This window comes from Haliotis asinina, chromosome 8 (assembly GCF_037392515.1).
Source record: "Haliotis asinina isolate JCU_RB_2024 chromosome 8, JCU_Hal_asi_v2, whole genome shotgun sequence".
In the NCBI taxonomy this organism is placed as follows: domain Eukaryota; kingdom Metazoa; phylum Mollusca; class Gastropoda; order Lepetellida; family Haliotidae; genus Haliotis; species Haliotis asinina.
In genome coordinates this window covers 10,058,986-10,071,782 of record NC_090287.1, presented here as the reverse complement: position 1 = coordinate 10,071,782, position 12,797 = coordinate 10,058,986, and the positions used below count along the sequence as shown (strand labels likewise).

General features: G+C 40.2%; 1 protein-coding gene across 2 annotated transcripts in view; it reads right to left on the bottom strand.

Annotated features, from left to right (window-relative positions):
- LOC137293727 (YLP motif-containing protein 1-like) overlaps positions 1-12,158 on the bottom strand; it is a 47,501-nt gene extending 35,343 nt beyond the window's left edge. For both annotated transcript variants that reach the window (XM_067824438.1, XM_067824439.1), the window contains exons 1-6: positions 11,660-12,158; positions 9,990-10,284; positions 6,307-6,441; positions 4,121-5,537; positions 3,169-3,354; positions 2,915-2,954 (exon numbers count right to left, since the gene is read on the bottom strand). In XM_067824438.1, coding sequence (XP_067680539.1) covers positions 2,915-2,954; positions 3,169-3,354; positions 4,121-5,537; positions 6,307-6,441; positions 9,990-10,284; positions 11,660-12,019 — 2,433 coding nt within the window. In that variant the 5' untranslated portion in view covers positions 12,020-12,158. The remainder of the gene's footprint in view (positions 1-2,914; positions 2,955-3,168; positions 3,355-4,120; positions 5,538-6,306; positions 6,442-9,989; positions 10,285-11,659) is intronic.
- Positions 12,159-12,797: the final 639 nt, after the last annotated feature.

Sequence of the window (12,797 nt, the reverse complement as noted above, 5' to 3'; positions counted from 1 at the left end):
TTAGTAGATGAATGGTGAAATCGAGTTGCAGTCCGAGTTGACTGGGATCTTTGTGTATTTGAATCCCATCATCTAGGCAGAAAGACTTCATTGAAGTAGATATTGTATGAAAGGTTTGGTCACTCAATATTCAAAATGGTAGGATGCTCCACTGGAAGTGACACCCCTAGAACAGGAATCATAGATATTTTTATGAGTCTTGGTGTATCCTTACATGCAGGCGTGCATTTTAGAGGTCCATGTTTGTGACGTAGTCTGCCAAACATACCGGTGGATGGCTCTTAACTTATAACATCTATCAACCTCAGCGCTGAACTTGAAACACATAGTTGTCCTGTAGTATTCCCCAATTTTCCCAGTGCCGTTGGAGATGTCCACCCACTGTCGACAGTTCTGGAAGATACCCATCGCTCCGAATCTGAGTTCAACGCTTGGAAACTCTAGGGGAACAGCCCCATCCTGAGGTGGTCCTGTTATTTCCTGTAGGGCAATGAAAAGAGCCTCTTCCGGTTTTAACTTCTTATCCTTGGCCTTCTGTACCATGGAAAATTTAGATTTAGATAAGTAATGTTGCAACGTCTGACGTATCACGTTGACTAATGTGTCAATGGATTTGAACATCATTACTTCTCGGGACTCTGAAGTAACATTCCTTGCAACTTGGCCAATACCACCGCCAAATAGAGAAAAGGCTTGGTGTAGTTTTCACACCAAGTACATGCTGAGAGTAAACCTTGTCTCCTCAAAAGGGTTAGTCTAGCAGAGGTTGACACCAAGTGCTCCGAGATAAATATCTGGTTTTTCTTTTGGGTCAGTAATGCAGATAAGATCATCCCATCTTCTTTGGAGGTTGCATCCCGGAATTGTGAATTCTGGGCTTCGTTGATGGCTCTTGATTGTGCAAGTCTGTAAAACGACCATCGGGTAGTTGTATCCAGCTGCGCCACTTCTTATCTTCAACCTTATAAGACCTGCTGCGGGACTCTGATATAAACTTGTAGTCTTCATCTACATCAGGAGCCTTGGTAAATGGTCCCATGCAGTGCAGCGGAAACTTCTTTGGGTTGAACAAGTGGTACATGCTGACCCCGAAATTTAGTTGCTTTATCAAAAACTGTGCATAGATTCTCCAGAACTCTATAGATAGGTTCAATCAGCAGAATTGCCATTGATCATTTTATAAGTACATGCATCATTTGATTCCTCGCAAACAGGCCTTCGTGCACATGAGCGATCCTGATAATCATCTCTAGAGGAGTCCATTGCCTTCGTGAACGTGATAAGTAGTCCCTGTGATGATTCCTGTGCGCAGAGTTGTGATGATCTTCCAAGTCTGATGGCGATGAAGACCCATCTTTACAGCGACTTGAACCAGTCTCTACAACTGCGTCAGTTGATTCTTCCTCGTAGGTAGACTCATGGCCTTTTCTTCTGTGAAATGTTGCTCCATAATGGACATCATCTTCTCCATAAACTGCCGCATTAACAGGCCTGGGTCAAAGCTCTGCGCTGAACCTTGTCGTTTGATGAAGGACAAACGTCATGTCTTCAAGGCTGTAGGGGTTGACTCGAGTCCTGCACCGGAGTAGTAACTGTTCGTGTCACGCATGTAACAGGTCGACTGAAAACGGAAACCACCGGCAGGAGGATTGGGGGTTCATCAAAAACATCTGCTTCATGTGGCAGGGGTATCTCGAACTTCTGTAAAGAACTACGCTGAGAAATTGACAAGCTGATGATTCCTTTTCCCAACTGCCGCAGACTGGTACTTCTTAGTCTGGGATGGCTGCAACTTGTAAGACGATGACCTCTTCTTGATGGAGACAAAAAAGGCCACTGCACTAGATGACTGTCCCTGGGAGCCGCCAGGCAATTTGCAAGAACGATGAATTTCCGCATCAGTCAACAGATGGTTACTAGCACTGTTATTAACATTTTTAACTGACATGACTTGGTTATGCCTTCTACTATAATCCTTTGTATGCCTAAGAAGAGTGAATATATAATTACTAAATAGTTCCATAGTTAAGTTTTTCCAAAGGATACAATGGGAGCTGAAAGAGCAAACATCAGTACAAGAAGGTGAATATAAATGCGGCTCAACCGCAGACATCCGATATTTGCAATGCAAACAGTTTTCCATCAAACGTTATGAAACCTACACAGATGACTAAAAGTGGAGAGACAAATATATTACGTAATTTTACAGATGAAAAATCAGACACAGCTAAAATTTGGTGATTATAAGACAAAATGTAAATGGATATGTGCCATATCATGATCCTGGTGCCCTCACGTCTGTCCTCAAAGGTGAATTAAGAGAGAGTGAACTTAATGGCATGTCAAGTGACTGTTTGCGCACCAAAATGCATGGGCTTAAGGGAGGCTACTCGTGGGTGAGTAATAATTTTATGTCCTCTTCAATGAAGGGAACTTTGGTAGAACTGTTTGGGTAGAAGGTGACAAGCAAAATAAGCATGAGTCAGGATAAGGAAAATTATAAAAGATACCAACCGTCTATATAATTAACATCTAGAACACTACCCACTTATTTGTATATGATGCATTTGTATCTTCGTATCTTCATAATCTATCAACATAATTAGACATCAAATCGCATAACTAGTGAATCATCTCCCTTTTTTGAAATTTGCATTCTTCAACATAGTACTTCCTGTTTTGAGTGTCCATCTAGAGTGAACCGAAAGACTTCTGGATAATGAACATTGCAGGGGAGATTAAATGGTTGAGATGACTGAGAACAACATTTTATAACCATATCCCCCCCCACCCCCTCCTAACTGTATTAGTTCAGTTTTGACAGGCTGACATATCATGCCTTGAATCAAGTATGCATAATGAATGGCGTATCTGCCTATAACAATCTAGTTGTAGCATGATTAGATTCACGTACCATCCTTGAGCCTCCATAAGGCCCTGGTCCTCGTGGGTTCCTGAAAATATATTTACAGGAAATACAAATCAGAGTGGTAAAAATTTCAATTACAAATATCAAAGCTTAAATATCACCTTATCAAAACAAAATTATTATTCTGAAGATTAAGCTTATATTACTGGTAGAAGAATATAATATTGTTTACATTCTGTATGGAGAAGTTCAAAACTCCTGCCTTTATTTGGTTGTTCAACCATGAAATCTTGACTTACATTGGCCCTCCAAAGCCACCCCTGTCTCCCATGGCCCCACGGGGTCCACCCCGACCTCTTTGCCATGCCTGAGGTCCACCACGACCTCTTGGACCTGCAGGAAACTGGCCCTGGTTGAAATCCTCTTGGTAATCTTCACCCATTTCCTCCTCTGGAATAGTTTCATCTTCTAGCTCCTCTTCTTGCCTGTGTTAAATAGTGAAACAATATCACGCAAGACTTTGAACAATGTTTCACACTACTGAGGATATACTGTTATTAAGCTTATCAAGATTTGAAATTGCATCATCAATACAGTAAGTCAAAAGAATTACAATATAATGAGTACGAGTGCGAGTGCGAGTGAGTTAAGTTTTATGCCGCACTCAGCAATATTCCAGCTATATAGCAGAGGTCTGTAAATAATCGAGTTTGGACCAGACAATCCAGTGATCAACAACATGAGCATTGATCTGCACAATTGGGAACCAATGACAAGTGTCAACCAAGTCACAAGTCAGCAAGCCTGACCACTCTATCCCATTAGTCGCCTTTTACGACAAGCATTGTCACCTTTTATGGCAAGCATGGGTTGCTGAAGTACAATATACTGACATCCAGATTCTGAATTCATTCAACTAATCTGTATGCACATGAATAAACTTCACTTAATAAATAACTCATTAAGTCAACTTAATGCTGAGGTGAGGGTTTGATGGGGTTTAATGCTTATGAATATTACTTATAAATAATGTGCTCATATGATGACATGCATGCCTGTTTATGTGTGGCTACTTGTACTAGCCCAGACCTAAATTTGTTTGTTTTATAAAACTAGCTAACTGAGATACCATGCTGCTGTTAAACATAAGTATCCCACTCATTATACTGATTCCAAGCAAACCAGACCTTTAATGCAGAGCTAAAGGGGATCTCCCTAAACAGACCTGTACAAAACTGCAGCTTCACTTACATCTGATCCCCTCGCCCACCATATGGAGGTCCACCAAAGCCTGGTCCATGAGGAGGCCCAAATCCTCCACGCATGCCTCGGCCTCTGTTCATGAAAGCCCCTCTTTGTCCTCTTGGTCCCTGGAAGGGACCACCACGTCCCCTTTGTGCACCTGGACCAAGTCCTCCTTGCTGTTCATAACCCTCCTCCTCTTCCTCCTCATTTGCTTCTCCCACTGCATCCATTTCTGGATTATCATGTCCTTCAAAGGTGATATCCATTAAAGGTGTTGGTCCTCGCATCCTATTTTGATGTGGACCTCTTGGTTCAAATCGCGGTCCTTGTCCTCTCTGGAACCTCTGACCAGGTGGACCTCTTGGCCCTCCCCACCTTGGTCCACCTGGTCCTTCAAAGCGACCCCTTGGGCCACCAAATCTGGGACCACCAAATTGTGGTCGTACACCCATTTGTCCAAAATTCTGATGCTGGACAGAGGGATCATCTTCTACATAATCTTCAGCACTTTCCTCTTCTATGTCTTCTCCTCCTTCATTTTCTTCTTCATGCTGTACAAACTGTCCCTGTCCTTGCATTCGAGGTCCTTGATAGCGGAACCCAGGACCTTGATTAGGACCAATTCCACCTCTTCCTCTACCACCCTGTAATGGAGGCCTCCCATGAAAACCAGGACCTGGGGCTCTTTGTCCTCTGAAATTTTGGTTAGGAAATCTTGGTTGTCCTTGAAAACGAGGACCCCTTGGTCCAGGAAATCTGTTCATACCCTGTTGGAACTGTTGGTTACCATGGTTACCTGGATAACCTTGCTGGCTTCCATAATCACCTCCTTGTTGTTCTTCTTCATCCTCATCACCAAAACCTTCCTCCATATCATCTTCATTTAAGTTGTCCTCCTTACCAGTCTGGTCCTCAAAGCTTTTAGCATTTGTGCCTGAACTTCCCTGGAAGCCTTGGTTCACAGCCTGGTTTGGAAAGCGAGGTCGAGTTCCTGGACCACCAAATCTTTGATTCATTGGCTGCTGATTGGGAAAACGACTCTGAGATCCACCAAATCTAGGGTTGCCAAATCTTGCTGGTGGTCCTTGAAAATTGTTAGGTCCCCTGATGCCTTGCTGCCCTGGGAATTGCTGATTGCTCTGGGTTCCCTGTTGAGATTCTCCTGGGAATTGCTGGCTGCTCTGAGTTCCTTGTTTAGAGTCTCTTGGGAATTGTTGGTTGCCTTGAGTTCCCTGTTTTGTTGATCCTGTAAACTGCTGAAAGCTTGGCTTAGATTCTTCAGGTTGTTTTGGAGCAGGTTCTTCAGTCTGTTTCTCAATGGCTGCCTTCCGATCCTGGATATCTTTCCTCCTGGTTTCCATCTGCTGTTCATACTGCTGCCACTGCTCCTCATACTGACGAAACTGGTCCTTGTTTGGATGGTCTGAAAATGCACATCACATTCTTCAAATTTGCTACAGAGTCTGTTTTGTTGTTTAAACTCTCCATTCAGTAACACTTCAGCTATGAAACTATCTTGGGATCTCAAGAAGATAAACTGCTTGATATCATAAGCAACATCCATGCAGTCAAGGACCAATGACACAGTGTTCGTTCAAGCATTTCTAAAGACAAGCTCATGGCCTATCAGCCCTCAGTTTTGTGGGTCATTTAGAAAATATTGTGGTCATGTCAAATCACTGTGACTTTTCAGCCATACCCTACTAGTTACTGGTATGAGTTGATTCCTTTTTTAACCTTTCATTCGAGGGTAGGTCAAGAAGATGCAGCACACATATGCTTGACTTTCACTTGAATTACCAAGCAAAAAGAATTTATGAATTCGCCAACATGACACAACCATACATGTACGGCATGCCATGTTAAATATTTAAACGCAAATGGCACAGCCTAGAATGAACACTGATGACATGCAGGTCATCAAAACTGATCACCAAATCCATTTTCTTTCACTACCAATGGGAAGTATTTTTTTACCTGAAGTTCATTTTGACACAGTTCAAGTTCAGTGTTTATTCATTGGTGTTGTATGATCAATTTAAAAAATACAAAGCTGTTAATCATAACTTCCTTGACAAGGGTTTCATTGATTGGAGAAGACATCATCTCACCAGAAAACAAAGATCAAACAATTTCACGTATCATTAGGGAATTAAGCATGTGAATGGCTGTCAGAGATGAAAACTGCTCACTTTTATTCTGCTCCTTCCATGTGTCATACTGCTCCTTCCACTGCTTGTACTGCACATCAAACTCCTTCTCCTCCTCCAGAACAGCATCAAGCTCCACAGACGAAGGGGGGCCTACTCCACCTGCTGGACTGGCTCCTAAAAATAAGTGCCTCAGTCTGTCAGATGAGCCCATGGCCCTTTTGGATAACAATATTTGGTTAGAATACAGAATACCGGATACCTTGTGCCATTTTTGAAAACAAGCAAGTTTACGTTTGGTTAGGGTTAGGGTTTGGTTTAGGGTTAGGGTAAGATTTGGGATTTGCATTAGGGTTAAGGTGACGTGACACAAGGACTGATTTCCAGTCCTTTTGTGTGAAAATAGAACACAAAACTTTCAATATAAGAGACAAATCAATATAGCTTAAAATTATATTGTTCAGGAGAACAATCTCCCGAAAACGGCAACCAGTGACTCTCCTGCTGTCACCATGGACCATTATAGGATTCTTCTGGATCAAGTAATGGGCGATCTTTTTGAATTTATCTTCCCTTCACTAATCTGCTAGGTGCACTGATCTGGACGGTCCAACCATAAACTGACAGCACATGTCGTATCCACGATGCTAGCCATACGTGTTACCATTACACCAGTACAGCCTTCACTTTCAACGGTAACGTTCATGCCAGTGAATGGACAGAATATCTTTTCACTTTTACGATGATATGTCAAGTGTTATGTCCTAAAATATTTATTCTATGATACTATGACACACCTTGGATAGGTATGACTGCTTACTTTGCAAGTATGAATCGCGAAATGGCAGTTCGAAGCGAGACAAGGTGGAATCAGCTGATTGTTTGTCGTTTTGTTGACGTTTTGCAATCGTTTTTTTAAGTCTGGCACTAGATGTCTCAGTATCACACATCTAAAAATTGCAGTGTATTTTCAGTGTATATGTACTCAAATCATTTTAGTATTATGGTCGATATAGCTGCATTCATAGAATTTACAACAGTTGGCGCTCATGCGGTGCACGAAATGTGAAACACTGAAAGTCTTTTCATGTAAATTTCATCGGGTCGTTCATGATGGGACTAAGATTTTGGACAACACAGATATTTAGCAGGTACAGAGGAAAGTGAGAAACAATGGTCAAATAATTATAAAATAACAGTAGCAGACAAATTATGTGAATCATCGCCTACATGTAGCTAACTTTAAAATGCCATAAACATGGGCATAACTAAAATCTACTTTCTTATGTCTGTAACGGTTTGTGATGCATGAAATATAAATTCACTGTATAGGCAAATAATACATAAAGATATTGCAAATTTCTACAATGACTGCATTTTAATTACCATCAATTAAAGGTATAAACTAACATGTTTTGTTTTTCTTAAGTTTTAAGAAAGGAAATAATATTAAAACATTAACTTATTAAATATACTATTTCAGACACAGAAGAAGTAAAACTACCATAAGGTTAAGTACATATTCAAGGGCACTTTCCAAATTCTACTTTCATTACACAAATAAACAATACATCTATTCATATTGACAATAAATTTCAATTTGTAATAAAACAAATGGTACTGGTAAGTGTTGTCAGCATCAAATGGTTCACATTTTCCTGCAGTGTCTAGATACATCTTGTCTTCACAATGATCAGATTATTATAATAGTCATGAAAAAGCTCATATCTTATTTTTAGAGTTCGCTCTTACGTTTTGTTGCATTAATTTGATTTTTCAAATTCTAACACAAATATCTGATTCTTTGTATGCTGGTGCATGTGTACTTTTATATTACATTACATATGCATGACTTTATTCAGTCATTGTACATTGTACTGTTAAATTTGTAATAATTTATATAAATGCATAAACATATCTTTATATAATAATTGTGGGGTTAAATTCAATTTTATAGCAGCTAAAACATATATTTGATAATAAACACATTTTCTGTGTTAATCCCTAACAGATATAACCTAAAATTTTCTTTAGTAAGTCAGATAGTAAATTGTCTGTCATGAGAAATATTTTGTTAACTTAATGTTACCAAAACAAGAAACATATGAAATATATTTCTATCATACACATCCGCTTGGGCAGTGAGAATTATATGTTGTTCGTGACAGAAATCTCTGTAAATGGCTATTTATATTAAGAGCTTTAAGTGGGGTTAAACTTTTGTAAGAAATGAACCAATAAATTCACATATATAACATGACTCACAATACTGACTGATGGACATATTTCAAGGGGGAAATATTCTATTTCAAGCTACGATGACTGGTGTTTCTGATGCAACCGACTAATTGCTTGGATAATAGGTGTATGGCACTTGTATATGTAAACATAAAAGTATACAGCAGTGTCAGAACTTAAAAACAAAATGGATTCAGATGAGTGAGGAACTGTTGCTCAAAACGTAATATATATGTTTGTAAGTAACTGTTACATTCTATACAGAATTTCTTCAATTGTCAGGGATGTGAAATAATCATAAGTTCTCGATAAAGAACTTCCAGGGGATGCTCGTTCACCGGAGGTGTAGCCCCGATTTTTTTTACAATTGCTTTCAACAACTGTGCTGCAATATCATGACCAGGGTGGGAACATCAGAAGCAGGCATCATGCACTGTAGCAATATGGGGAACTGAACTCTTCGGCATTATGAGTGAACGCCCTTAAAGGTCACATGCAACCAAAAAATCAAACATAATTAAAACAAAGTTGTCACTTATTCTTGACATATCACATGCATTGCTTATTTGCTGATAAAGAAAAAACAAATAAACAAAAATTATAAGCGTATAATCAAAATCAAAAGTACACTATTTTGTACTTGGGTTTACCTCCCTTGAAACGAAGCAGTCGCGATACTGAACCCAGTCACTGAGTCAGAGCCAATGGGTGTGCACTTATGTGAAACGAAGCCTTTTCATTGGCCACTGGTTTAATGGGTGAGGGGGTGGGGGGCGCATGTGGTCAATGAATTTGAAGTTGTGCAATACATATTGTCACCGGCAAAAGGGCAGGCACACATATGCCAGGACATACAAGTAGGTTTCAATAATAAGAGAGTAAGATTCTTTAAGGATAACAACTTCTTTATTACATATGATGCAATGTGTGTTAATGCCAATCAAACAAATCAGGTTTCAATAAACCAGACATTGAGTTTCTTTGTGACAGAGTCTGCTTATCACAACCACCATGGTTTTTTTAATGTAACAAGCACATTATTTACTTGTTTGTGTACACAACCAAGATTAGACTACTGCTCACGACCTTCTACTCCTTACAGCCATACTGTTTCAAGCTCCACGAACCTATGTAATGTGCATGCATTATGAGCAATGAGCAGGAAAACTGTTGAAAACCACTTTTTCCCCCAGCGCTGGGGGAAAATTAGTGAAACATCTGAACTCTGATTTTGCTGGCTTTTTTTCATTTTGTTATTTTTTTACCTTTATAGGTTGAATACTGAAAGGTATCAGAATCTGCTAAGTTTTGTTTTACGTTGCATGTGACCTTTAACCCTTAAGCTACCCCACCACCCCACATCAATTATAAACAGAATGACATGGTCATAATGCTATGCAGACCAGCACTACCACTCAAAAGAAAAAACACCTGGCTAATCTGTCATAGCTTCTTGAACATACCATAAATCCTGATATGTTTCTTACCTGGTGCCTGTGGTGGCAACGGCTGTGTCTGCTGTGGAGGTGCTGGCTGTTTCGGAACCGGAGCTTGTCCAGACTGGCCTGTGTATGACTGATATCCTCCATGATAACCACCCTGATAACCACCCTGGTACCCCCCTTGGTACCCTCCTTGATAACCTGGCTGGTACCCAGTCGGAGGCTGTCCCATCCACTGATTCCACTGAGTCTGTTGTTGTTTCTGCTGCTGCCACTGCAGCGCTTGCTTTGCCAACTCTGCCATTTTATTGGATTCTGCATCATCTTTTGGCTTCAAATCCTGAAAGTTTTTTAACACTATTATACATGAGTAAATGCAATCAGTTCAAAGCTTCTGTTGCGTTATGTTAAAAGATATTTATTTAGTGCACATATCCAGGCAACTAGTGCTTGCTCAAGGTGCTGGCATATATTTCCCTCGATCCATGGGTTCTAGTGCACAGGGTTGTGTGCTGCACACTAGGGGTTTTGACAACAGAGTCTGCACACAAAGCTGACTCCATGGTTTTTACATCTACTCATAGGTTGGCTCAATCCTGACACCTCAATCTCACTGGATCACTAGCCTGACGCTTTAGCCTGCTTGCCTACCGCACCCCCAACTTATCATAACAATTAGAAGTTATGAAATTAAGAGTTCCAGAGTGCCGAAGGACTGTTGCCATAATAATTGATAACCAAGGGATCTTCATGATGACTTAACTTTTAACCTTCTAGCAGAAGCACCTCAGCATGCCTCAACAGCTTGTGTTGTATGTTCACAATGGAGATGAGATGGAAAATCAAGTGCACACTGATCTTTTGATCGGGTCAGTTAGGTCAGCACTTACTGATGGAGTATATTCCCACATTACAAATATCCCTTTCATCCCAAAGTTGTGCTTGAATGGTAAGGTTATTCTCAGTTCAGAATTAACAGCTGATCATCCTAACGATAGCAAACATCTCCCTTACATCACACAACCATAGAAGGTGCCACATTAGCCAGGTAAATATGATGAAGAGGGCTCCAGTGTGCATGTGTCAGTTTCCACATCTCTATCCAAGGGATCAAAGGGACATGAAAGACCCACAGCTTAGGATGAAACAGTGCATAGCAGAACTGCAGCATTTAGCCTTTGACTAAGTATACCATTATGAAAACCAAAGTATTCAGTATTCTTGCCCCCTCACACTGTCATTTCAGTAGTTTTACTAACCTTTTAACCTTCTCTAAAATGTCTAGAGATTGAATCATCACTTTGTGAAAATGTTTCTTTTATTAAATAGATGTTATTTTTCAGGAAATAAGTTCTCATATACCATGTATACTGAGCCAAAGGCCTTGTACCACAATATATACCACACCATGGAAAGATTATTCTGTTTCACCCCTTCCCACAGCCAAAGAGAGCCTGCAAACATGGTAGAACTCATCGTAACATTCTCACTGAATTATTATAATAAAACCAGGCTCAATATATTGAGAGTAAACATTGCCATCCGAAAAGCAATAATTACAACAATAAGTCAGATTGCAAAAGGATCCCCTGAAAAACAATTGAGTGTCACTTTTTCACATACTACAATGAACACAGCAGCGGAACTCTTTCCTGAATACAGTCACCAACATTATGGATGAAAGTAAGTTTCAGATGAAGTCATGTCATATTAACCTTCTTCTCTTGACCCTTTTGATCACTGTCTGGAGCTGGTGGTGGAGGATCAGGAGGGAGAGGGGGTTTCTCTTCTGACGGCACTGGAGGCTCCACGGGCGGAGCTGGATTCAGGCCACTTCCTGATGAAGAACCTTTGGCGTCCACATCTTCTGTAGGGAGAGGTGGCTTTTGACTAGGATCGGGTGGTGGGGGTTGTGGGGGCTGATTTGGTGGCGCTGGTCCAGGTGGCATTTGTGGCATGACTTGGGGCCATTGTCCTTGTTGATAATACCACTGGTACATATGCTGCTGTTGTTGCATTTGCATTTGGGGGTTAATATAACCGCCCATAGCAGCCTGTGGCCAATTACCGTACATCGTTGTATTCGTTGAATAAATAGAAATCCTTTTCAATCACGTCTATTTCATAGCTTTCATAGCCTCATGATAATCATGGCGGGGGTCTGTGAATGTACAGAGTTATCTACCTTTGCGGAAGAGCGTTAAATAAAAATACGGACACTCAAAATATGCATTCGGACCAAAATTAACCGAGCGCACACTCAGAATTTCTATATATCTGAGAAACATCTTTGTGTGGTGTATTTGAAACCTTAATCAGAGTTTAATTTAGACATGGGCCACACAGAATTGACACATAGCACCAAACGTTACTATAAGTAAGATAAAATTCCCCTTTTCTTCAGGGCTACCCTTGTAATAAAATCATCATCATCATCATCATCATCATCATCATCATCATCATCATCATCATCATCACCACCACCACCACCACCATCATCATCATCATCATCATCATCATCATCAACAACAACAACAACAACAATAACAACAACAACCAAAATAACAACATCAATATATCACCGTGGACAGACATGTGACATAGCCTATACCTCTATAAGTATAATGATTTCGTATATAACCCACGTTTTTGAGGGTTTTCCCCGGAGTAGTATGTTCTTGGTAATCGATCTGGTCACAGCCTAATGCATCCTTTCTATTCACATTTAAAGCTCGCGAATAAAACCACGTTTAATGAGAAAACAACATGAAAAGATAATAAACTCGTCAAAGAGACAGATACATTATTTCTGCTGCAAAAATACCATCAGTATATTTATTTTGTTTCTGATTT